Raw genomic sequence first — 27,294 nt, 5'->3', positions numbered from 1 at the left:
CACATCCTGCACATGCACCCCTGAACTTAAAATAAAAGTGGAAGTAAAAAACAACTAACAAAGAAAGAAAAAAAATCCACTTAAACATCCATACTTGCACAAAAACTAACTCAAAATTGATTATACAACTAAATGTAAACTGCAAATCTAGAAAACTTACAGTAGAAAACGTAAGAGAAAATTTTCATGATGTAGAGTTAGGCACAAAGTATTCTTAGTTATCGTATCAACACAAACTATTAAAGAAAACATTGATATATTCAACTTCATAAAAATTAAAAATCCTTGGTCAGCACAAGACATCGATAATAGAATAAAACATATGCTACAAATTGGGAGAAAAATATGAAAATCCCACATATGATGAAGGACCTGTATAATGGTTAATTGTGTGTGTCACTGTGACCAAGCCCCAGTGTGCCAGGACATTTGTTCCAACATTATTCTGGGTGTGTGCTGGAGGGTGTTTCTGGATGACATTAACACTGGAATAGGCAGACTAAGTGAAGCAGACTGTCGTCCCTAATGTGGGTGGGCCTCATCCAATCAACCAAAGGTCAGAGGAGAAAGAAAGGGCCTAATAAGAAGGAAATGCTTTCCTGGGTATCCAGCTTTCCATCTTGGGAATTGCAGCCTCCATAATCATATGTCCAAATTTATATGTATATACACACACACACACACACACACATACAAGTACATGCATTATACATATATATATATATATGTATACACACATTTCATAAGTAGGAAGGATTGTATTTTTAAAAGTTCAATTATTCAATGATAGTTGCTGAGCTAGCCAATGAATATGAGGGAGTTCTATTATATGATTCTGTCTCCTTTTTTATACTATTGAAATTCCACGTTTGAAGAAGTAGGATAGGATAACAGCTGATTTTCTTAACATACACTTCAAAGCCCTAGGAATTAGCAGGGAGTCAAAAATACCACCTAGAACCCTGCCCCTAAACACCAGGGCTAAACAACCCTGTAGCCCTCAGGTGATTTTCTTTAGCAGGGTCTGGGAGCCACACAACTGCAGAGGGAGCAGGAAACACTACTCGAATAGAGGCCAGGACAGCAGGGAGGGCCTGTTCATGACAGAACACAGGTAAAACTATCCTCAGAAAGTGAGTGTGAAGAAAGACAGATCATGCCTGAGACCTGGTAGTAAAAAATAATAAGCAAAGAAAGAAACAAAAGCTACCAAAACATCCATACTTGCACTAAAACTAACTCAAAATTGATTATAGAACTAATCAATCCATACTTACACTGGCTACTGGGGAATTGAAAGGAAGGGGCTTCACGGTGCAGAGGACCAGAGGTGGCAAGCTCGGAAACCCAGAATTGCTGGGAGATGGGGAGGTGTGGACAAAGGAAGCATCCTCTGGAGACTTGTGGTGAAGAGAATGAATGAAGTAACTGGCAGAAATTAGAGGTCCTGGTAGAATGAAACAGAATCCCAGAATGAGAACACACACCATCCCTGTCCCCTAAAGCAAGACATTTTCTAAAAACTCAAGAAAAATTATTTTTGGCCAGTACCTTATATCTAGTCATGTGCACCATATACCAAGGCAGTGGGAAAACGTTATTAAGCAAAACTCAGCGAGACCCTATTCCCTCATGAGGACTCTCCCAAGAATAAATTCCCTTCAACAAGTGATGCCCAGGACACTCACTTTTGAATAGTTCATGAGCATCAGCATGTTTAATTGTGGACCTAAACCAAAAGCCAAGGTGGAGGCGAGGTGGGAAACACAGGCTGTCACTGGTATATGCTTGGGTTGAACTAACACTGTAAGAAATGGCAGGTTAAGAGGTCAGAGAAGAGGAAAATAATATCTTTGGTTGTCATAGTGGTAAAATTTTAAATTCAAAAGATATGATTAAAAATTTATAAACCAAATATTAGAAGTGTGTCAAGTTAAAAGGGGACTAGTGATGTCAAAACATTTTTAGTGCAATGTTTAACATGAGCTACACAACCCTTCCTAAATAACAAACAAAAGGCACACACACACACAAAGAAAAAATAGCATTGATAAAGAAATGTAGTAAATACCATCTACTACTGCATATGATAAATGTAGACTAAAATGTGGAAGAGTTTAAAATGTAAACAGGGAAATAAGAATGTTTTTATTAATCTGTATCCTTATCCACCAAAACCAATCATCATAAAAGCTTAAAACATTGTATGTAAAAAAAAAATCTACTAGTCCAGAATGATAGGCAAGAATATTTTAATTAAACAGATTTAAAACATAAACATTTTAACTTTAATAGACTAAAATTAGTCCTGGATGAAAGTTAAAATTTGGGCAGGGAATATTCTTTTTCACAACAGAATGCCAACAGAAATAAGTTTATAGTAAGAACTGAGATAGAAATTTCCAATGTACAAACATAAATATAATAACTGACACAGCCAGGGGTGATTGATTGATGATGAAATTCTCAGAGGAAGATTGTTAGAATACGGGGTATTTATCCTTTTTCAAACCACTTTCCAAATTAATTATAAATAAGGTGTCTTTACAAAGGACAGATCTCCCAGATCCCTCCTTAACCACGTAACCAGTCCTGATATAACAATAATGGTGACAGACAAACCGGACCTTCTCTGCCTGCAGATGAGCTGAGGTTGGAAACTCACAGCATTGACTCTGCAGTGTTCCTGGCAAAATGTTTAGGCTGAATTTAATCATAAGGAAATTTTCTGACAACTTCAGAATGAAGACCATTGAGCCAGACAGCTGACCTGTCCTCTACAAAGAAGTCCATGTCACCACCATCAATGACAACAACAAAAAGATGAGGAGATACTTTGGGTTCAAAATAACTAAAGAAGTGTAGCTACATTATCTTTCTACCCAAAATGTCTCTTCTCCTTTTTGTTGTGTGATTCGTGGTGACGTGGACTGTGTGAAGGAGACACGTCAGTTGTCCTGCTCAGTGTTCTACATTCTGCAGTTGTCTGGTGATTACCTCCTATGAAACTCAGGCTAAACGTTTTCAGCAAGAACATGGCATTGTTCATATTCTGCACCGGCAGAGTCTCGGGTGACATACTGTCTCCTGCCAGCAGCTCCTGACTCCTGTTCTCTACAGGATGGAATTGAGAGGAGCAGGGCTAAGGCCTCTCAATGCTGTTTGTCCATCCGGGAATTGGTGTCCTTGGGTATTCATCACAAGTGGAAATGGGACGGATTGTGGTTTCTCAAATCAATGGATCCTAGTGGGTTGAAATCATCAAGAGCGTTCTGTGTCTAAAATTCAGTCCTCAGCAAAGGACCCCTGCAGTGTTGTATTTGAACTTCAACTTGCTTTGCTGTTTTAGTTTTTTTCATCAAGCGGAAAAGCTACTTTTTGTGACATCTTTTCATCTTTTTCATCCTTCCAGCAGTATTTGGTATCTGTAGGAGAGAGAAAAGAAAAAATGAAAAGAGCATCTATGTCAAGTCCTGCTGATGACTGAGTCTGGAGGGATTGTTAAGTTGTGATAGCCCAGGGGCAAACTGAGCTCCTGCTGGAAGGATGAGCTGAAGCCTCAGCCTCTGGCTAGCTGAAGGGGCAAGTGCCATCCACAAGTGAGAAGAAAACACCGCTGAACTTCCAGTCAGCCTGGAGGGCAGATATGAGGACCTGCCTATGCCCAACCAGCAGCCGATGACCCTTTCATTCTGATCCTCTTTGTCCGGAGCAGTGATGGCTTTTCACACCTCCCAGAGAGGATGTGCTCAGAGTCTACCATGCACACTCAGAAGCAGAGGGCTGTAGAAGGAGAGGGCCCTTTGCAGAGAAACCCACCCCCTTACAACTCCATGTCCCAGTCTTCTGGGAAGGAGCGGGAGAGCAGACTATGGGAAGAACCTGGACGTGAGAAGCAGCAGGGGCCTCAGACAATACCCACAAATAGGGAAGAGAACAGCAGTGGGAGAATGAGCTGTCATCATAGACAGAGAGAAATAAGGAGTGAGTGCCGCTAAGAGCCGTAGATGTGATTACTTTCCTACTCTAAGCTTGCAGGCCAGGGAATCTGCATGCCAGTCTCCACCTGCTGAACGGCAGTTTTCTTTTGATCATTTTCGGTTTTAGGACACTTGAGGCATGAATGTGGCCAATGACTTGATGCCCATGTGTGTTGTCGGTTGAGCCTTCAAGAGCATCACCTTCCAGCTGGGGAGGGTTCTTCATTCCAGGAGGCTCTAAACCCAGCTCTGAAAATGAAACCAAAGACAATGGGATCCACTGGCATCCATGTTCTCACTGTGACTTTCCTCCTACCCAAAGAACATCAAATAAGGAAAAGTGGCATCCAAAGCCAATGGAGTCACTTTGATATTTTCTTTTTGTTGATCTTTCTTACATTACCCAGTAATGACAAGATTGCCAGGAAGCAAAGACACTCCCAATTCACAAAAATATTCAAACAACAGAGGATTGAGAAACACAAATAGATTACAGGTAGATAAGGCAAGGAAATCACACTGTATCTAGATTGTGCTTTTGGGAAGGAAGAGATTATAAAACTCAAGCAAAATCAAAGTGAAATCAGAACTGAGCTCAAATAGGAGAAGGCGATGGCAGGGCCTGGCAGGGCCTGGCCGGGCGGCAGCCCATGGGGCACAGAGGTGAGATCAGACAGCGGTGACAGCAGCTGATGAGAGAAAAGAACCAGGAAGACTAAACATGGAGAAGTTACAAAACTTGCATCATTATATGATCTCCTGCATGTATATATACCCTATATAACATACATACCAAATATGCTTAATATATATGACAAATGACACAAATGTATATATCTATTTATACATATTAATCTAATAAAAGTATTATACAGGGATTTGGGAGCTATTGAATGTAACAGTATAACCACTCTTCTCGTCCATAAAAATTGGAAAAAAATAGAAATATGAGAATATTGAGAAGAAAAAGTGTGGTGAGAAACAAATGACCAGTTAGAAAGCCAGGAGAAATCACCAGGTGAAGGAAAAGAAAACAAAAGGCATTCATTCTGTCCTCTTACCTGGAGCCTGGTTCATGCTCTAGACTCCAGGGAAAATGAGCAAGAGAGGGCGTGTCTGAGCCAGTGGGGTGAGTCTTGGCTGGGGGTGTGGGAATCCATGGAGAAACAAAAGAGATTCCAGTGGGAAGAAATATGTTTAAATATTCGAAGTTATCACGGCACATGTCAGGGACTACGCATTCCCTGACACTCACTGAGCGCCTTCCATGTGTCCTCTTCAGGGACCCAGATGGTGCTCGTTACATCACGTGACCCTCCCTCCTCCTGAGGACATGGGTCTCCTTATTCTTCAGCTGAGGGCATCGCCTGACAGATGAGCACCAGGCAGCCCCAGGGGCTCCAGGAGGAGATATTGAGTGGGACGGAGAGTAAGGATAAACACGACCCAGGGTTTTAAGGAAATCTGAGCAGAAGTGGATCCCTGGAAGAAAGAAACTGAGGACGTGGCTGTGGACGTAGTAGAGATGATGAACTAAATGGAGTTTCATAAAAGAGACTGATGTGTACACTTTCCATGAGAAGGTTGCCCTTTTATTTCAAAAAAAGCTGAAAAAGCAGAAGCAGCTGGATACGTCAGAAGACTGACTTGAGGGCCAGGATTTACACTTTTACTGAATGTGCCTAATAGGTTATTACTGAAAGTGTCTGGTAAAGGAAGATTGGTCTCATAAGGGATGGGTAATGAGAGGAAGAAAGCTGGCAAAGGAGACTTTCTAAGAAAGCAATGGAAGAGGGGTCCCCAGAAAGCAGAGATCCTAACAATTGCTCTACCGCAGACAAAACACCACATGTGAAGTCACTTTCTAAGTGCGAATTTGCCAGAAAGAGAAAAGGATTCGATATCATCTATTCATAGGTTTATTGAGCAATTGTTACTGAATCCGGCCCTCTGGAAATTATCATAATTAATACTCTCAATAATGATTACAGGTAGATATGATTTTTCAGGTATCTCATATGAGGGAACTGAGATATAAATAGCAAAAAGATAAAAACTTTGGCCAAAGTGAACAACTAGACAGTGGCAAAGCCAGGGCCTGAGAGCAAATTTGATCCTAAGCCCCAGGCTCTTGCTCACCTCACTGGGTTGGAGCATCGTGGATTTCAACTTGACTCTGAGGGAGCATGAAGAGGCCCCACTGTCTCCTCCACCCACAGTACCATGACCACCAACACCCGGATTACAGCTTCCCGGTCCCCTTTCCTTCCCTACCTTGGAAGGGCCATTGCTTCCCAGGATCAGCGTTGGCTGTGAAGCTGCAGGTGGTGGAAGAAACGCCCCGCCTGGCTAAGCCATAGCCACAGTCAAACCCTTGATCCAGCTGCAGTTGCAAAGAATTGGGCACCAGGGTTCTCGGCTCCGGCTGTGCCTGTGAAGCCTGCATCTCTGACAGGTGGTGGCCGATGTCTCCACTCCAAGGCCCGTGGGGACAAGCTGCCTGGGTGGGAGCTGAAAGAGAAGGGTCTTCAGTAGGAACAACCTCATTTGTTACGCATGCCCAGAACGCCTATCCTTGATGTCCCTGCCTCTCAGTAAAATCACCCAGTGACCAGGCCACGCAGACCGACATCATGTAAATGCAGGCATGGTCACCTTTCCTGTTTGTGCCTGGGGATGCTGAGATGGCAGGTGCCCAGGCTGGGCGTCCCTGAAGTGAAATACCCCTGTTTCAGCCCAGAGGGCTTTGGATTGGCTAACAATGTCATGCTAATTATTCTGTCATTATTGATCTCTTTCCAGTGGTCTAGAGGGAAAGTTCTAGAGAGCCCTCAGAGCATAGGAGAGGAGAAGTTGTTTCTCTCCACACACAGGGGTATAAGAACAAGGCAAGAGTTAGAGCCGCCAGGCTTTGAGAAAGAACCATGGAAAAGGGGGCTGGGATCCTATAGACCACATACTAAATGAGGAAAGCTTTTCAGGGTTCCGGGACATTTTGAATTTCCTATTGCCTATAATGGTTTTACCACCTGCCCACACATATACATCTTATTGCCACATGAAGGGTCTCAGCAGCCATAAGCAAAGTATTAGAGGGACCAGTCCCTTCACAGACACTTAGGGGCCACAGGTATTACGGATCAGCGTGTGTGGTTCTGTAGGGAGAGAACACCGAGCACAGTCCTCATCTTACCCGCTCCTCCAGTGGAGTCCAGGCAGCACCCACCATAAATATTATCGCTATTTCCACAGGAAGAGGAAATCACACTCTCAGAAAGTGGACTAAGGAAAGACTTCCGGTGGCCTCACGCCAGTCCAGATCTGCCTCAGAAGAGGGATGGGGTGCGCAGGGCCTGATCCACGTTGCTGCAGGGCTCCTCTCTCTCCTCCCCTCTGCACATCCTCATTCTCATCAAGATTTCTCTAAGTTTTCTTAAAAATGCCTTCCGTGTATCTGTTCTCTTTCATCTTCCTGAGAGGACAGTGTATCAGACTCATCACTGATGCCTGACTTCATACACCCCTGCAACTGCTTTCTCTGATTCTGCCATCTCCGCACGAGCAATTATACCACAAGCAATTTATCACCCAAAGGCCCTGTTCTTTCCACGTTTCTACTCTGCTTCTGAAAACTCTCAGCTGCCCACTGCGCCACTCTCCCCGCTCACTCTGCCTGTGTGCTCCTACTATCTTCTGTCCCATGATCCTATCCAGCATCACCTCCCACCACTCCCTCACACAGAGTCTCCCCTGGGGTCAGGCTGGCTGCTCCCTGGCCCAGCCCTGCACAGGGTGCCTTCCAGTTTCTGCGTCTTTGTCCAGGAGCACTTCTCTTGGCTTGGTGTGGCCTCCTTAGTTACTCAGGGCACAGTTTACTGATCGTTAACCATCAGTCAATCAGTCACTTAGGACACTCTAAGATTTTAAGATAGTTCACATTGGGCAAATGAGAACAACATGCTGAAACAACAAATCTCATTGGTGAAGACTGGGCAAACACAGGTCTCTCTTTCTGATCCTCTGCACTTGGCTGTTTAGAATCAATGTCTAGGAATGTTTTTAATTATTACTACTTAATTTTGTCATGTCATTTTGTCCCTCTTTGCTAGACTACTGAGTCTTATTAAACTTATACTTTGAATATTCTTTGCATTTTCAGGAGAAAAGGGAAAATATTTTCTCAAGCTTCTAAAATACGGTAGTATTGTGAGTTGGGCAGGTGGGAAAAAGCGCTCAATTATAGATCAAGTGATCATTTAGGTTGTATTCTCCTTGGTTCTACCAAGCTTTCCTCTGTAAGGAGAGGATGGATGGAGCAGATCACCTGTGGAAACCGCTGCTGGGGTCAGGGCTGTGCACTGTGCACACTATTCACACACCATTGTCATGAACCCACACACAGGATGCATCCTTGTGTAATTTGACAGGTGCATTCATTCATCTCAACCCATCTGCATGGAGGATTGTGGCCTCCCCAGGCCCCTGTTTCATGATGCTCTGGCAGAGCCGGCCCATATCAGAGGCATGTCACTTCTGAGACATGTGTCTGAGCACTTCCCTTCCTCCTTGTAGAAGCCCTGTCCTGGTTGGGGTGTTCCTCAGACAGAGCCCTGCAGATATACAGGGGCTCAAGGATGGCCAAGTTGAAACCCTGGGGACAAGGGCTGGGGAGAGACTAAGACCTTTCATCCCCTGTGTGATTTTCCAAGGAGAGCCCCATAGAGCTGTAGGTCCCCCTGGAGGGACTGGAGGAGCCACTAGCTCTGCTCACAGACAAAGCGCACAGAGGCATTCCTCCTTCGGGAATCTGCGCCAGGGGCTGCAGGAGTTCTTTGTACCAGGCTAGCAACTTTTCTGTTTCAACTTGAAATCATTCCAAATTAATTTCTACAAAAGAAAAAAGGGTGAGCACCCATGTCGGCTCAGCCCTGACACGTTCTCCCGCCAACACAGAAATAAATAACAGCGACTGTGCTCTGGAGTCAGGTAGATATGGGGCTTATGTTCCCACTGCAACTAGTCAAGACATCCTGGGCAGGTGAGTGGACCTTTCTGAGCCTCGGCGTCCTCAGCTCTAACATGGAGATGCCACCGCAAACTTGGGAGCGTCCCTGGAGCACTGAACGAGTTACAGCAAGGACAGAGCTTGCTTAGCAAGGGGCCTGGCATACAGCCGATGCAAAGTCAATGTGTATTTTATTTCTGTTTCATGAATTGCTGTGATCCTAAAAAAAGCCTTTGCTTTTTTGAAACTCAGGGAGAAATGGAAAACAGGAAAGGAGATGGTCCCAACATCAAAGGCACTTACCAAAATAGATAGAGGCCAACATTTTTGTTGCTAGTTTCTTTTCTCTTTCTTTCTTTCTTTCTTTTTCTTTTTTCTTTTTTTGAGACAAGGTCTCCTTGTTGCTCAGGCTGGAGTGTGGTCGTACAATCGCAGCTCTCTGAGGCCTCAACTTCCCAGGCTCATATGATCCTTCCACCTCAGCCCCCCGCATAGTAACTGGGACTACAGGTGTGTGTCACCATGTCCTGCTAAGTTTTTGTAGAGACAGTGTTTTTCCATGTTGCCCACACTGGTCTCAATCTCCTGAGCACAAGCAAGCCCCCTCCCTCGACCTCTCAAAGCGATAGAATTACTGAAGTGAGTCACTGCACCTGGCATTGTTGCTAATTTCATTATAAAACATTCATATATTTTGGGGGACATCACAGAGTTCCTTGTTCTTACTAGAAGATGATTTGATGGGTAAAATTCCCAACAATCAGGCCAGGCATGGTGGCACATGCTTGTAATTCTAGCACTTTGGGAGGCCGAGTCAGGCAGGTCACCTGAGGCCAGGAGTTGGAGACCAGCTTCACCAACATAGTGAAGTCCCATTTCTACTAAAAAGGCAAAATTAGGCCAGTCACGGTGGCTCATGCCTGTAATCCCAGCATTTTGTGAGGCCAAGGCGGGTGGATCACCTGAGGTACGGAGTTCGAGACCAGCCTGGCCAACATGGTGAAACCCATCTCTACTAAAAATACAAATATCAGCCAGGCATGATTGTGGGTGCCTATAATCCCAGCTACTTGGCAGGTTCAGTAACAAGAATCACTTGAACCCAGGAGGTGGATGTTGCAGTGAGCCAAGATCGTGCCACTGCATTCCTGCCTGGGTAACAAGAGCAAGACTCCATCTCAAAAGGCAAAAATTAGCTGGGCGTGGTGGCAGGCACCTGTAATCTCAGCGACGCAGGAGGCTGAGGCACAAGAATTGCTTGAACCTGGGAGGTGGAGGTTGCAGTGAGCCGATACCATGCCATTGCACTCCAGCCTGGGTGACAGAGTGACTGCGTTTCAAAAAAAAAAAAAAATAGAATGAGCAAGAAGAAATGAACGTTGGATATTGTTCTCTACACATCCTGTGAAGCTGCTGTCTCAAGGGGAAGTTGCTAAGAGGAAGGGTTTTCTGGAGATCATGGGGACGGGAACCACTCTGCTTTGTTCATCAGATATACGAGTTGTCAATGGCTTCTGTGAGAATATAGCACTGAGACCAACACGTGGTTGAAACTACAATCCCATCCATGTAAAATCTACTAGCGCTCTACAGAGGATGTAAGCTATGGCCTTGCATGGAGGAAAGGACACTAGACTGCTTCAGTGGAGGGAAGCTACCACAGAGGAAATACAATAGCAGTCACCAACCTTTTTGGCACCAGGGACCAGTTTCAAGGAAGACAATTTTCCACGGAGCAGGGTAGGGGGGATGGTTTTGGGATGATTCAAGCACATTACATTTATTGTGCACTTTATTTCTATTATTATCACATTGTAATACATAATGAAACAATTATACAACTCACCATAATATAGAATTATTGGGATCCCTGAGCTTGTATTCCTGCAATTAGTTAGTCCCATCTGAAGGTGATGGGAGACAGTGACAGATCATCAGGCATTAGATTCTCATATGGAGCGCACAACCTAGACTCCTCACACGCACAATTCACGATAGGGTTCAAGCTCCTATGAGAATCCAATGCTGCTGATGATCCAACAGGAGGTGGAGCTCAGGCGGTAATGCTCACCCACTGCTCACCTCCTGTGCGTCATGAACCAACACAGGTCCATGGCCCCGGGGGTTGGGGATCCCTAAAGTAGAGAATCTAGCTTGGGACACAGAAATCTTGAAATAGACCTCCAAAATAATTGAGCAAGACTGCAAGCACATGTGGGTGGCCAGAAAAGAGATAAGGGCACTGCTCAGGGCAGCAGTTAGCAACATAATTTCAGAAAAGAGAGATGCCCTATCTTAAAGAATGACACCATCTGATCTTCGACAAACCTCACCAAACAAACAATGGGGAAAGGATTCCCTATTTCATAAATGGTGCTGGGAAACCTGGTTAGCCATATCCAGAAAACTGAAACTGGACCCCTTCCTTACACACCAGCTATAAAAAAGATTAAGATCATGTCCTGTGCAGAGTGAATGACATGGATGAAGCTAGAAACCATCATTCTGGGCAAACTAACAAAGGAATAGAAAACCAAACACCACATGTTCTCACCCATAAGTGGGAGTTAAACAATGAGAACACATGGACACTACGAGGGGAACAACACATGCCAGGGCCTGTTGGGGGTTGAGGGGAAAGGGGAGGGAGAGCATTAGGAGAAATACCTAATGTATGCGTGGCTTAAAACCTAGATGATGAGTTGATAGGTGCAGCAAATCACCATGGCACATGTATACCTATATCACAAACATGCACATTCTACACATGTATCCCAGAACTTAAAGTAAAATAAAATGAAACAATAAAAAAAGAAGGTCTGTTATACAGATTTCTCCAGGTAAGCTACTGTTGTCAAGATTTTGCAATGATCCCTCACCATCCCCTTCTCTGGTCTGTTTGGATACGCACAGCCTGCTCTTGTGAGAAGATGCCAGGTGACAGATGAGCCAGTTGGGACAGAAGAGGAAGTTCCACCTAGTGGATGTCTGTGCTTAAAACTAGATCCAAGAGCCAGATTCAAAACAGGCTCAGTATACAGGGCCTGCCTACAGAGATGAACCGCCTCAGCTGCACAAGTTGCACAAAGCAAAACAGATAGGGGCTGCCTGGGAGAACGGTGGAGCTTTGTGACCTTCAGGCTGGAGTACTCACAGGCTATATCTAGAGCAGAGCAGGCGAGCTGATCCTCCAGTGAGTACAAGGTGCCGCTATAAGCCTGGTGGCAGTCACACAGGTCATGAGGAACCAAAGGAGTCAAGTAAACTTCATCCAGGGAGTTCTCTGGGACCTCCTGCTCCTCCACCTCTAGCAGCTCCTGCCTCAGTCTGGTGGGTAAAGACGACATAAGGTAAACACCAGAGATAACCAAAACCACTGTACTCAGCTGGGTCTATAGGGAGGCTCACAGAAGGGACCAGAGGAAGCAAAGGACAGTCCCCTCAGAGAGATACAAGGATGCTTCCCTGTCTCGAGCAGGAGACAGAGAGCAGCAGGTGCTCAGTGCACTGGGCAGACAATGAGCTGGGGAGGAAAGAGATGGAACAATCCCTGTGAGAAATGGCCATGACACAGTGCATGCAGCACTTTTGCATACATTTGTTGAAATTAGCATCACTGGCCAAATGAATACAGCCTCGTAAGGCTTCACAGACAGAGTGAGTGCATCCTCAACATCCCTTGCTCTCAATATTGTAGCAGGACATGAGTAATTTTCACTCACTTTCCTGCTATCAAATACTTGCAAACATGTTATTGTCAAAGTGGCAGACATCAGATGTGCACCTCTTCTTCACTTTAAGCAAAAAGGACAGAAAAGAGGACCACAGAAAATGTCTGTGACTGATCAGTTCAACAGAGTCAACTGAATGCAGACTAGTACAATTTACAGGGATTAATAAGGAGAAAAAACAAATATAGGTATACAATGAACAGAGTCAACATTATGAACATGGCTATTTCATGGTTGGCTGAACAGATGAAACAGGTATATTCAGCACACTCTGATTTTCCCTGCATGTGGAGTCTCCAGATATCAACACTGAATTGACTGTCCATGATTCCTCAGAGTTACCTGCGGCATGGTGGGTCTTGGTCTGCTAGCTCCTCTTGATCCTTGTTAATTTCTGCAAATAAATTCAGACAGGGACAGACACATTAAGCAGGTTCCCCTACACACACAAACAATCCACTGTGCAATCCTAACATAGGAACATCGGTTTCCTCAGTGGGAGAACAGGACACTGTGAGAGAAATATTTCCGGAGGCCTGAAGTCCTGTCATGAGAGAGGTGCTCTGGGTTTCTTCCCTAAGCCTAGGGGTGAAATCTCCCTGTTGTGGTAGATCATCATCCCAATATCATCACTCCTGATTTTGTGCAAAGAGTTATGCAACATTTTTCACACCAATTTAAAGCAAATACCCCAACTGCTTTCTAGCGGAAATACCTAACTTTCTATCATTAAATACCCACATCGTTCATGGTTGCGAGGATGTTAGACATTGAAATTAGAATGAAGGGAGGAATCAACAGACTCTTGAATCAAAATGAATCTTTGGTGCTATAAAGAAACATTGGCTATTCTTGCCATCTAGGAGTGACGAGGCCCAGTCTTGCTTCTGCAAACATAACAAAAGGTAATGGACTGCTCTGCTAAGACAGGCCAACATCGAAGACACAGAGAATGAAGCTTGATTCATTGAAATCTGGGTAATATCGCTAACAGAAATGTAGTCAAAGATGCCACTGGCCTTGGGCAGGCATAGAACCTGAAGGAACATGGTTGGGGAAGGAAACTTGTAAGGAGCACAATAGCTGGCAAGACAAAGTTTATTCAGATTAAGAGGCCTGACAGACACCTGTTGGGCATGTGTTACATACATTGGTGTGAATTTTTCACACCTGCTTGGGGTCCAGTGTCCTAACAGTTGATCCAGGATGCCACAAGAATGGCCTGAGACTAGGAAGAGGCCAAAGTTCATGGACCCAATCTTACGTCTTTGTTTCAGACTCGATTCCAGAGGGATACAAATCTACATGTATATCTAGGTCCAGTTCACAGTGTTGACAACTCTCAGTCCAGCCATGGGTGGGAGGCCCAAGGATTTTGGGGTCCACCTAGGACTTACATCACCTTCACAACGGAGTACTCACTGTCTACGTCAAGAGCCACGCAGGCTTGCTGTTCCTCTAATGAATGCAGGGCACTCCTCATATCAGACTGGTAGGAGTCAGTCAGGTCAGGAGGGATCGGAAGAGTCGAGTCAGCTTCATCCCATGACTCCTGAGGGACTTCATGCTCCTCCACCTGTAGCAGTCGCCTATTGAGCCTGTTGGGGTAGGAAGGTCTAAAAATTAATCCATGGAAGATCAGGTGCCACAGAGGTCTATCTGAATTTGGTGGAAGGTTTGAGACAGTGGTTGCAGAAATCAGAGATGGGAATCTATTTAAAAGGAGGAAAAGTATCCTCTAATTTGTAGGATACAGTGTGGCTTCCAAGGGAATGTGGTGTGGGGCTGTGCTCAGGGAACTGGCCAGATTATAAGTCGATGGGGAGGGAGAAAGGAAGCCCTCTATTATCACCCTCATGACACACAGTATGGAGAGATTACTAAAGCAGTGGCTTCAGTGGTTTTCCATAAAATGAGTTGAAGTTGATATGCAATAGGTACATGATTGTAGCATTAGAGGAAGTGTAGGCTCCAAAACCTTTCACCTTCAGGCAGGCCTCTTATTCTCAATATAGTGACAGGCTATGGTTTTTTTCTAGTTCCTTTTCCTATTACCAAAGTCCTAACACACGATGAAGAGAAACAAGCCAAAATCAAGTCTGCATCACACTGGTTGTGGCCCCGCACCCAAGAGAGAAGGGGCAATTGCAGGAGCTCCCTAGTCAGGTGTGTTGACCTGAGTAACCAACTGCAGGTTACTAAATGCCAGAGGGAGGAAGTAATGGGATCCTATGCAGGTACCACCATGAAAACAGACAATCTTATGACTAGGGATAATTTGTGACTTGCTGAGAGGATATATATATATATAGCACTTTCTGTTTTACCTAGGTCTGGAGTCTCCAGCTGTCAACAGTGAATGAACAGTCTACAGTTCCTGAGACTTACCTAGGGCACAGTAGTTGTTGGTCTTCCATCTTCTTTCGGTCATTTAGATTTTCTACAAATAAATTCAGACAGGGCTGTCACATTAAGCTGATTCCCCTCCACACATGTCCAATTCACTGTCCAGTCCTAACACAGAGACATCTAACTTTCCAGTATGAGAACAGGATACTGTGAGAGACATATTTCAGGAGGCATAAGGTCGTGTCTTGAGAGAACTGGCTTACTGGCTTTCCTGAGCCATGGGGCAAAATCTGCCTGTGCTAGTAGGCCATCATCCCAACATCCTCCATTCTGAGTCTGGCACACAGTGAAGTAATCCTTTTCCCCACAGACTCTAGGCAAATAGCTAAATTGCATTGTATGAGGGAGACTGTAATATTCAGCCACCTTCACCAAATACTCAGGTTTTGATGATTTAGAACAGGGGCCCCCAATCCCCAGGCCACAGACCAGCACCGATACATGGCCTGTCAGGAACCAGGCCATAGAAAAGGAGGTGGGTAGCAGGAGAGCCAACATTACAGCCTAAGTTCCAGCAAATCAACCTGTGTCTACGAGTGATGCCCACACCAATGACACGTCTAAGTCCAGCCAGGAGTGCGAGGTGCAAGGATTACAAAGTCTGCCTGGGGCACCAATAAGAGATTTATCATGTTCACAATGGAGTACTCACTGTCTACAAGAGCCAAGCTGACTTGCTTTTCTTCAAAAGAATACAGAGTTCTCCTATAAGGCTGGCAGGAGTGAGTCAGGTCAGGAAGAACAGAAGCAATCAAATAACATCCATCCAGTAACTCCCGGGGGACTTCATGCTTGTCCACCCTCAGCGGTTCCCTGCTGAGCCTGCAGGGTAGGAAGGACTATAGATTAATCCAAAAAGTTTCAGAGCCCTAGCTGGATTTCATGTGAGGCATGAAGGAGCGATCACAGAAAGCAAATGGTCAACCCATTAGAGAGTTCAATATTCTCCTCTTCTTGGTGGGTTGCAGTGTGGTTGCCATGGGGTAGGTGAGCAATAGAGAGAGAGGGAAAGAGAGACAAGAGAGAGAGAAGCATCAGGTACTCCATGAATTGGCCAGATTATGATTTTCTGAGGCAGGAGACTGAGTGTTTCTGTATGGTACAGTCATGACTTACTGATTATCATGTCCCAGAACAGTGGTTTCATCCTTTTTTCTTAAATTGTATTGAATTTTATATGTATTGGCCAAGGAAGTACAGATTTTGAGGCATTATAATATCCCCCAAAATCTCATGTCATCAACTCCCCTTTCTCTTAATATTGTGGCATGGTATAATAATAATTTTTCTATCAAATTTTCTTGCCGTGGAATACTCACCACTGTGCTAATGCAAAACCAGCAGAAAGCAGATATGCATCTCAGGGTGGTTGAAACCATAAGAAGAACATATCTGCTTGCAGGAAATCTCTGTGACTGATTAGTTGTTCACAAGGTCAACTGGTTTTGTGTACGGAACTTGAGAAGTTAATAAGAAATTGCAAATAAGAAATGGCAAATAATACAAGTATCACAATGAAAACAGAAAACATTGTCCAAAAGGATCATTTCTGGTTGGCTGAAGGGATGCATTAGGTATATTCAGGACTTTCTGGTTCTCTGTGGATATGAATTGTACAGATATCACCCTGAATTGACAGTTCCTGATTTTTCTCAATTACCTGGGAGCAATTGTTTCTTGTCTTTTCACCTCTTCAAGACCAAGTTGCTTTTCTGCAAATACATTGAGAGAAAACCAGTCACATGAACTTGATCCCATTCATACATGCACAAACTTGTGTCCAAACGTACACAGTGGCATAAATACACTCAGTGTCATAACAGCCTATTGTGAGAGGAACTTCCCAGGAGGCCTCGGCATGAGCCTTGTGAGAAGCCACTAGGTTTACATTCCTGAGCCATGGAGCAAATCTCCTTAACATAACAGGTCATCATCATAGTCCCTTCTGTCCTGAGCCACAGCAGGATGTTAAACACATCCTTTTTTACTGAGAGATCCTGGGGATCCACTTCAATGCTTTCCAGGAGGGTTACTGCAGTATTCAGCATGCTTCCTTCGGATAGGTTACTGTTGGTGGTTTTGTAGAATTCACATTTAGATGGATAGATTGCGTCAAAAGAATCTCTCATGCTATGCAGAAACACTGGCCTTTCATCTTGTAGGGAGTTTCAGGGCCCAGCCTTCTTTCAGAGAAACATCGAAAGTCCAATAGTGGTGTTCATGTTCTGGTACTCAGAGACTTCCTAGCTAAGGCAAGCCAACTAAAAAGAGACAGTGTCTAGCCTGACAGAAAGGAACAAGAGTAATGACAGTCCCAGGAATATAGAAATGGCTGCCAACGGCCTTGGACAGCATAAAAACTCAGGCTGTTTGGGAGGGAAAAGTAGAAGATCCCATGTGAGATGACGGATTCAATCTAAATTGGGAGGACTGATGGATAAATCCTGCATCCAGGCCGCAGGGGTGCATATGAACTTGTGAGGTCAACCTTGGGTACAGTGATTTGCTAGTGGGGCAAAGATGAAAGATGACATGTGATATGGGGCTAGGATGGAGCAAAACTCTCTGACTCATGGGATGCCTTCTTCAAACTCAATCCTAGAGCCTGGTTCTAACTAGTATATGAGTATAGGGTTCGCCTGACAGTATGGCATCTGTCATTCTAGACCGGTCGTGGGGTGCCAAGAATATGGAGCCTACCTGGGAAGCCAAGTGGGGTTTCCTCTCCTTTGGAATTGGAGTGTTCGCTGGCTACATCCTGAGCAGAGCAAACTTTCTGTTCGTCCAGTGCCAAGAAAGTGCCTTCGCAAGGCTGGTAAGATTGGGACATATCATGGTGACTACAGGAAGTCAAAACACTTTCCTCCAGAGAGTCCTGCAGCACTTCCTTCTCTTCAGACTCCTGCAGCTTCCTGATGCGCCAGACAGGAGAGGAGTGACAAGAGGGATTCAACACCACAGCATCTCAGGTGGTTTCATGGGACACATAAGGGAGTGGTCACAGAAACCAAAGGGGTAGTCTCCTCCAAGAGAGAAAAATCTATCCTTCTAAATGTGGGGTGGATGTGACCGCCCTAGGGACAGAGCAAACGCAAGCAGCAGGTGCTCAGTGCGTTGGCCACAAACGAGCTGCTGCGGGAGGTCCCAGACTCTCCCTGTAAACCGCGATCACGACTTGCAGCGCAGAGAACTGACACAGGGCTTGGCTTCCTATGCTTAAATGTGTTGATGTTTACATGCAGCACCCAAGTAAACACAGCTCTTGAGGCATTCCAGATACACAGATCTTGTCTTTTCAAAGCCCATTTAAAAAATATTTTGACATAAATTACCATTTCCCTGTTTTGTAATGAAATACTTGCCAACACGCTGACATCAAATATGTAGAAAGCATACATGCATCTCACTCTGGATTAACCACATGGGAGAGAACAGGTGACATCCCTGAGTTTGGTTAGCTCACCTGGCTCAACTGATTGCATATTCCTATGCAAGGGGGGGATTAAGAAATTGAAACCTGGCCAGGCGCGGTGGCTCACACCTGTAATCCCAGCACTTTGGGAGGTAAAGGCAGGCAGATCACAAGGTCAGGAGATCAAGATCATCCTGGCTAACACGGTGAAACCCTGTCTCTACTAAAAATACAAAAAAAAAAAAAAAAAAAAAAATTAGCCCAGCATGGTGGCAGGTGCCTGTATTCCCAGCTACTTGGGAGGCTGAGGCAGGAGAATGGCATGAACCCAGAAGGCAGAGCTGGCAGTGAGCCGAGATCATGCCACTGCACTCTGGCCTGGGAGACACAGCAAGACTCTGTCTCAAAAAAGAAAGAAAGAAAGAAATGTGTAACCTACTCAAGTACCACACTCAAAAAGACAGCATTGTTAAAACGTATAATTTGCAGCTGGATGAATGGATGAGGCAGTTCTGTTTGTCACTTTCTATTTTTCCCTGGATCTACAGTCTCCCGGTGTCACTATTGTACTAACATCCCACAAATCTACAGAGTTACCTGGGGGGCACTGGCGCTTTCCCTTCCTCTTCCTCATGATCATTTCGATTTTCTGTAAACAAATTCAGAAGAGCAGGTCACATTAAGCAAATCACGCTTCACACAAGACCAAATCAGTGTCCAGTCATAGCACAAGGACATAAATATTCTCAGTGTAAGAAGTGATATTCTGACAGGAACGTTCTAATGTGCCCTAGATTAAGTCTTGACAGAAGTAGATGAGACTGCTTTTCAGATCCGTGGGACAAAATCTCCCTCATCTGGTAGATCTTAATCTTATATCCTCTGACCTGAGTCAGCACAAACAATTAAATCATTTTCCCTAAGATTTTCAAAAATTGCCCTGATTTCCAGAAGTGCTGCTGCAATACTGATTTATCTCTTCATATATCATGGTCAATGAATGGTTAGAGAAATTTATATAGAAAATTGAACTGATAGATTAATTCTAACAACTTTTGCTTAAAAAAGAATCTGTGGGGCCGGCGGGTGGCTCATGCCTCTAGTCCCAGCACTTTGGGAGACCAAGGCAGGCAGATTACTTGATGTCAGGAGTTCAAGATCAGCCTGGCCAACATGGTGAAACCCCACCTCTACTAAAAATACAAAAATTAGCCAGGCGTGGTGACGCACACTGGAAGTACCAGCTACTCGGGAGGCTGAGGCAAGAGAATCACTTGAACCCTAGAGGCAAAAGTTGTAGTGAGCCAAGATCACGCCACTGTATTCCAGCCTGGGTGACAGAGTGAGACTTCATCACAAGAAAAAAAAAAAAAAAAAGGAAAAAAAGAAAAAGAAAGAAAGAGAAAAGAAAGAAAGAAAAGAAATCTGTGGTGCTACCCAGAAACAGTGGCCACTCATGGGGTGAAGAACTCAGGACCCAGGCTTGCTTTATGGAAACTTATAAGCAAGATAAGGGTGCAAGTGTTGATGTCCTGGTTTCAGTTGACTGAATAGTTGAGACAAGCTGGTTTAAAGGAGATCCAGACTGGAGATGAGGAGAGTGAAACCAGGGAAACAACATCTTCAAATAAATGGACAAGGCTGTCAGTGGCCTCAGACAGGCAAAGAAACTCCACGGACATTGTTCAGAGACACAAATAACACCATTGCAGCTGACAAGAGACATAGGAACCGAGCTAGGAGGCCTGACAGATACCTCCTGTACTCCTCCTGTACATGGGTAGCTATGGTTTTGTCACACCTGCCTCTGTTCCAATAACCTGATACTGGGGCCAGGATGACAAAGGTATGACATAGGCCAAGGAGGACAGGAAAGCTCTCTGATCCACTGGTATCTGTGTTTAATATTCCATCCTAGTTTCTCATTCTCTCTCTCTCCTCTTCCACTTCTCTCTCTCTGTCTCTCTTTCTCTCTCTCTCTCTCTTTTTCTTTTTGACACAGGTTCTTGCTCTGTCGCCTAAGTTGGAGTGTAGCAGTGCAATCACGGCTCACTGCAGCCTCTACCTCCCAGGCTCAGACAATTCTTCCACCTAAGCCTCGTGAGTAGTTGGGACTATAGGCATGCAGCAGCATGCCTGGCTAATTTTTTGTATTTATTGTAAAGATGGGATTCACCATATTGTCCAGGCTGGTCTTGAACTCCTGATCTCAAGTGATCCACCCACCTGGGCCTCCCAAAGTACTGTGATTATACATGTGAGTCACCGCACCCAGCTCCATCCTAGTTTCTGACTCAAACCAATATGTGTGTATACAGCCCATCCTCAGAATTGATCTTCCATAGCCTAGACAGAGGTATGAGACACAAGGAAAACAGAGGTTACCTGGGAGAATGTTTAGAGCATCCTGCCATTCATCTTGAGAGGATTCACCATCAACAATCAGAGTTGAGGTGGCTTTGTCTTCCTCAAATGTGATTTTTGTGTTCCTGTGTGGCGGGTTGGAGTTACAAGGGCCGTGGCTATTTGAACGACTGATGACACATTCCTCCAGTGAGCCTTCAGGGACTTCTTTTTCTTCAGCCTTCTGTGCCTCCCTGATGAGCCAGGTGGGATAGAGATGACAGAAGATTAGACCGAGAGGGATTGGACCCCAGGGAGTCCTAGCTGGTTTTGACAGGAGGCATAAGAGAGTGGTTCCAGAAAGCAAACAAGAGGTTCCCATTTAGAGAGAACAGGCAATCTTCTTCTCTCTGCAATGAAGCATGGCTGCCGTGGGAGCCAGAGAGGAAGAGAGCAACTGGTGTTCATTGCACTGGACAGGTAGGAGCTGAGGAGGATGAAGACTCAGCTATCCCTGCACAGTACACACAGCACACACACAGAGACAACAGCTGCCACACCCTGTGTCTAAGCTGGGTTGAATTTCACATACTGTGGCCAAGGGAACGCAGGCTTTGGACCCATTATAGACTCCAGACATGGTGTGCCTTCTAGGCCTTTTTATTTTAACATTGTGAGATAAAATGTAATTTTTTTTTGTCTAGGTACTTTTCCTGGTGTTTCACTTTGCTAGGTACTTCCTAATTCCTCTGCTTGTTGCCTCTTTGCTATTTATCATTCATAACAAGTATCTAAAGACAACCATGGAGAAAGCAGCTTTGCACCTCCTCCTGGTTTTCACAACAGGGTAGAACAGGCCTTCTCTGTGTGTGCAGGAAGTCCCTGGGGCTGGTGAGTTTACTGAGGGTCTTCCTTAAGGTACCATGGAGACAATGGACAAACATGTTAACAGGCCTATTTCCTTGTTAGGTGAGTGCAAGAAATCAGTGCACTCTGCAGCTTTCTTTATCCTGCATCCGGAATCTGTGACTACCTTCACTCCCTTTGTGTTCTTGCTGAGACCTTTTCCATATGTTACCACCCATTACCTGCTCCTGATTATTCAGTCTTACCTGGGGGCAGGTGATTCCTGTACTTTATCGACCTCCTCAGCTTTATCATTTTCATCCTCATCTTCATCATCTTCTGTAAATACAGAAGTGTTCGTTCAGATATTTCCCACTTCACACTCTGCAAGCACAGTCAGCCCAATGTGCACAGAGACATGAACATCTATGATGGGTCAGCATTGAACTGAAAGCTCTCATGTTTTATCTTTAACAAAATGCCCTGGCGTTGTTTCCTGATCCATCAGGCAATGCATTTCTGATCTGGAGGGCCACCATCAAGATGTGGGCAAACACTGAAAAGACGTTTTGCTCCCCATATCACTGGAGGCTTGTGCAGCCTCTCTCCGGCCTTTGGCAGCTGTCTCCCCCATCCCGCCACAGATCTGATTCCCAGGCACGGGCTTGGTGTCCTGTCACAGTTTGCATTTAGAAACTAATTCTTTCTCTTAGGAGAGGACAAACTTGTCCCACAGTCCTCTATACATCAGGAGACTGCACAGGCCCTCCACGTGGCTTCTGCTGTGTTATTCAGGGACATTCTCTCCGTGGGGAGTGCTCCAGTCTGAAGCCCTTCCTACCACCAAATGCCCCCACATCAAGTGTCTTCTCCAACACCACACGGTGAGGGGCTTCATCTCATTTTGAAAAGCAGTCATAAGTGTTCTGGCATTTGAATGATAGAGACACTTGCAAGAGACAATGTGTCTGCCTTTGCAGAATGAGAGACAGTAACCCAGGAAAGATAAATAAATCACTCACCAACAGTTACTAAGAACATTGCTGAAGAGACAGCCTGGGAACCTTCATTCTTAGTCCAGAGCTCTTTTCACTCTAACAAGTGTCCTCCCGTCACAGCCTCCTTCCTGTCCTTTAAAACTAGACAGATTGGCCGGGCGCGGTGGCTCACGCCTGTAATCCCAGCACTTTGGGAGGCCGAGACGGGCGGATCACGAGGTCAGGAGATCGAGACCATCCTGGCTAACACGGTGAAACCCCGTCTCTACTAAAAAATACAAAAAACTAGCCGGGCGAGGTGGCGGGCGCCTATAGTCCCAGCTACTCGGGAGGCTGAGGCAGGAGAATGGCGTGAACCCGGGAGGCGGAGCTTGCAGTGAGCTGAGATCCGGCCACCGCACTCCAGCCTGGGTGACAGAGCGAGACTCCGTCTCAAAAAAAAAAAAAAAAAAAAAAAAAACAAAAACTAGACAGATACTGCCTGTTGCTCCAAAGACCACCTTCCATCAAGGAAGGAGGGACATTTGCAATACTGTGACCTCCAACCTCATGGGTTTCTCATCTCTGTTCTTACCCAGGAAGTCCTGGTCATGTCATGGCCACATATGTTTAGTGGAAAAAAGCCCCACCGATACAACCGTCATTGTGAAAGTGTGGAGGTCTGGAGTCTCTCATAAGCCTGGGGTTTGGGGTCATCAGGGCCTGTGGCCATCTTACCTGAGCTGAGCTTGTGGACAAGGTGCCGTGCCAGCCTACACCCCTTGGCCAGCTGTTCTCGGAGGTCCCGCCGCTGGGACTTGTCCGGCTCATCCGGAGTGAGGAGGGCCTGGAGATGCTGAGTCAATGAGCGGGAGGCATCTCTCCCTTCCCGTAACTTCTCCCTTAACTGGATCAGCTCTTGTGCCTGAGAGTGAACCAGGACTTTATATTGCCTAAGGTGAGAGGGTAGAGAACATTTAACAGTGGAAAGGGATGAGCGATCAGTTCTAATATTGCAACAGAGATTTCTGAGACAATGTCCTCAAGGAGACCTCCAAGCAGAAGGTCAGCACATGTTTAAAGGAATGCCCGTGGCCAAGAGAAAGAATAGAAAATGGTTTACAGGCTTCCTCTGTATCAGAGAGGGCTCCTGTAAGATCCTTGATGATGATCCATTCATCTTTCTCTTCTGTAAACAAAAGTAGGTGTCTTCCTAATTCCATTTCAAAAAGACATCCTTTCAGTTCCTCACCCTGGCCACGGACATTTCCATGTGAAAATACGCATAGTGCATCTTGCGGCGATAGATACAAAGCCATGTACAGAAATGAGGCCGGGTGCAGATGGGGAGAATTGAAAAGACGAAAGAAGAAAAGAATGACAGGGCCGAGAAGGCAACATTGATTGAGTGGAAGAATGAGACGCCGTAGCCAGTCAGGAGGTGATTCTGAACAAGGGTAAGTGGGGTGGTGATGACACACCATTTTGAGTATACTGAATGCTGCTGGGTGGTTCCCACTTCTTTGGTTAATTTTGTGTTATGCAAATTTCACCTCAACAATTACTTGTTTGAAAAAGAGAAAACAAGGCTCTGAGAAACAACTGCAACCCATAACGTATTATTATCCTTGTTCTCTGTTTGATAAATATTTGTGTGTCGTGAGCCTGCCATGGCAATTCCTTCCCTTCCCTGACCCAGCTTAGCTCTTACTTCTCCCGCCGAGCTGCTGTACTTCAGAGATTTACACACCTGCCCACCTGCCTGCCCCCACGGGGCCCCCTCACCTGAGCTCCTCAGCTTGCTTGAGCTGCTCTGCGAGCTTCTCCCCCTTGACCTGCAGCTCATCCCTCAGCATAGATTTTATGAGGTCTTTGCACTCTTCATACTCTGAGAAAAGACAGACATGCCTGCCTCAGTGGAAGGCTGGACATGCTGCTGTGGTCACTGCCTTCAGGGCAGGAGGCAGGTCCATACCAAGGACAAAACCGTCCCCACTACCAGGCTCTAGGCAGGGATTTCCACGTCTTTACTCTTCAGTCTCCCGACTTTCTGGCGTCGAATCCTCCAAAATTTAGAGATGAAGAAAGAGAAACTCAAGGGCACATCAAGGAAATTGACAAGATGATTCAACCACAATGAAGTGGAATCAGAACTCACAGCCCCTGAGGTCTGAGTCTGAATGTGGGGCCGCTTTCCCAAGCCTTCAGCCTCTCCTCTAAAACACTGCACTGGGCCATGAAGCAGTGATTTCTTGTAAGTCGGGAAGGCCCCTAGGACTATGGGACTGATGGTTTCCCTTTTACTGGGAATTCCAAGGACAAGTATGTCAAAGATTTTTTAAAATCTTTGATTTTTAAATCATATCTTCAGATAAGATTTTAAGAATCATATCTGAAGCATAAAGTATGAGACATAAGACCATAAGGCCATGAAGGAAATATGCCCAAATACTAATAAAGCTTGTGTTAATTTAGAAACAGTACAATGAAGAACTAATACATAGTGTTTACTCTGTGCCAGTAACTGTTCCAGGAGATTGGCAAGAAATAGCTCATGTAACTCACTGCAGCAATTTACAGAGGTAGGTATTATTGTAGTACTCTATGATCAAATGATAAAACTGAGGATCAGAAAAGACAAGCAACTTGGATGGAGCGCAGGACACAGGCCCAGGGTCCCTGCTATGCACACTGCACTGCTACTTCCACACATTCTCAGGTGCGATCTTTCTTCCTCTTTAGGAACAAGAGCCTGTGCCCCAGGAAGCAGGACTTCCTCTCACCAGGGTACTCTCTGCTTTTTTTTTTTTTCCTTCGAGTCTTGCCCTGTCCCCAAGGCTGGAGTGCAATGGCGCGATCTTGACTCACTGCAACCTCTGCCTCCTGGGTTCAAAGGATCCTCCTGCCTCAGCCTCCCAAGTAGCTGGGGTTACAGGCACCTGCCACCATGCCCAGCTAATTCTTGTATTTTTAGTGGAGACGCGGTTTCACCATGTTGGCCAGGCTGGTCTCAAACTCCTGACCTTGTGATCTGCCTACCTCAGCCTCCCAAAGTGCTGGGATTACAGGAGTGAACCACCGCACCCGGCCCCTACTCCCTGCTCTTGATGCTGTCACTTATAGCTACCACAGGTTCTATTAGGAGCAGACACCTCTTGAAGCCCCTCAGAGCGGGTACTGGGTACTATCACCAACTTTCCCTCAGGGTCCCTAGAACAGAGCTTTGCCTTTTGGGCCTCAACAGAAGCTTGAACTGAATAAAAGTTCACTAGTCCCAGACATTTAGAACAACAGACTAGATGTTATTCGTCTGCAGGATCTTATATGGTACAGAGAGGATTCTTGAAAACATGATTGAGCCTCTTGGAGAAAACAGGTCGTTCTCTGCCTGTGTCAGAAAATCAGCAACTGGGATTTGAACTCTAGTCCCACCCCCACCTGACTGCAAACATGGAAAGTTGCCAAATACTTTGGTACCTCTGTCTTCCAACTTTAATAAAATGTTAAAATACCCATTTCTATTTTCCTAGAAGTACGGGAAGGATGAAATTATTTTTGATGGAGAGAGCATTTAGTTTCTCAGAGAGAAGACAGGATGTCATTCATCACTTTCATGATGGTGAGCCTAGAGATCTTACTGTATTTATTCTGCTGGTTGGCCAGGAAGTAGGCCACTTGAGTTACAAGAAATTTCTCTTTTATGTTTCTGAACTGTTGTTTCTTCTCTGCCAGCTGGGGGCGCAATTTCTCATTGATTTCTAGAATGTTCATCTCTGCCTTCTCACTGGACCAAGGGCCAGCAGACACCACCATGCTGACGTTTGTGGCAGAAGAGGTGGAGTCAGGGACTGGGGAGAAGAAACACAAATATATGGTGGGTTAAAAATTGGTGGAATCAAATAGGTTTAATCAGGACTGAGGGATGTCAGTAACTGAAATTCTTAACTTACTGTTGAGAAAAACGTGATCACTCCGCACAGCACTTTAGGATCCTTAACCACAAAAACAAGGTTTGAGGTACCTTAGCTCAGAGCTGAAGGCACTGCCCGTAGCTCAGACTCTAACAAGAGTGAGGGAGATTGTGGCCAGCGTGCCAGGTAACGGTCTCCAGTTGCAATAACAGAATTAGAAGGTGGGGGTGTCATGGAATCTTAGGAGCCCTGCATTCCAATTGCCCAGGCTTTGCTGAAACACAGGCACCCTGGTCTCACCTGAGGGTCACCACCAATGGGGATCATTCCTGAGCATTCACTCTCAGTATTTGTGTACCCTTGTGACAATGGCACAGACCCATCTCTTTCCCAATACATCTAAGCATATTCCTCACTGTTTAGCTCTTGTCTGTACAAAATCATCAAGACAGAAACAGTTTCCCCACAGGTTATATTTTCTTAATGGTAGTCATGAAGTCACCCCACCTGCTCTAAGTTAAAACACATCTTAAGGCTTTTCCACAGGTGTAAGATATCAAACTTTTAGCCTGCCCTGATATCCTCTGGGTCTTCTGCAGTTTTTTCTGTATCTACTAGAAAGTGAATGAATAATTCATTTTTAAAAAATGTTTTCTTTTCTTTCTCAGTATTCTTCTTGC

General features: G+C 45.2%; 1 protein-coding gene across 2 annotated transcripts; it reads right to left on the bottom strand.

Moving 5' to 3' along the window:
- Positions 1-1,300: 1,300 nt before the first annotated feature.
- Positions 1,301-27,294, bottom strand: NBPF7 (Putative neuroblastoma breakpoint family member 7). 2 transcript variants are annotated; one of them, XM_071069962.1, is made up of 17 exons: positions 26,654-27,294; positions 26,342-26,551; positions 24,489-24,591; positions 23,442-23,656; positions 21,993-22,065; positions 20,923-21,134; positions 19,135-19,186; positions 17,826-18,037; positions 16,786-16,837; positions 15,778-15,947; positions 15,105-15,156; positions 14,139-14,314; positions 13,059-13,110; positions 12,140-12,312; positions 6,255-6,491; positions 2,998-4,229; positions 1,302-1,447 (listed from the first exon to the last, which is right to left on the bottom strand). In XM_071069962.1, exons 2-16 carry the CDS (start codon positions 26,514-26,516, stop codon positions 4,027-4,029), a joined length of 2,157 nt encoding a protein of 718 aa, XP_070926063.1. In that variant the 5' UTR covers positions 26,517-26,551; positions 26,654-27,294; the 3' UTR covers positions 1,302-1,447; positions 2,998-4,026. The 2 variants fall into 2 exon arrangements, with proteins under 2 accessions (XP_070926066.1, XP_070926063.1); XM_071069965.1 differs by lacking the exon at positions 26,654-27,294 and having other exon boundaries at positions 1,301-1,447.

Source organism: Macaca nemestrina, chromosome 1, assembly GCF_043159975.1.
Source record: "Macaca nemestrina isolate mMacNem1 chromosome 1, mMacNem.hap1, whole genome shotgun sequence".
Taxonomy (NCBI): domain Eukaryota; kingdom Metazoa; phylum Chordata; class Mammalia; order Primates; family Cercopithecidae; genus Macaca; species Macaca nemestrina.
The sequence above is the reverse complement of the archived record's forward strand: the minus strand, read 5'-3'. Positions and strand labels throughout refer to the sequence as shown.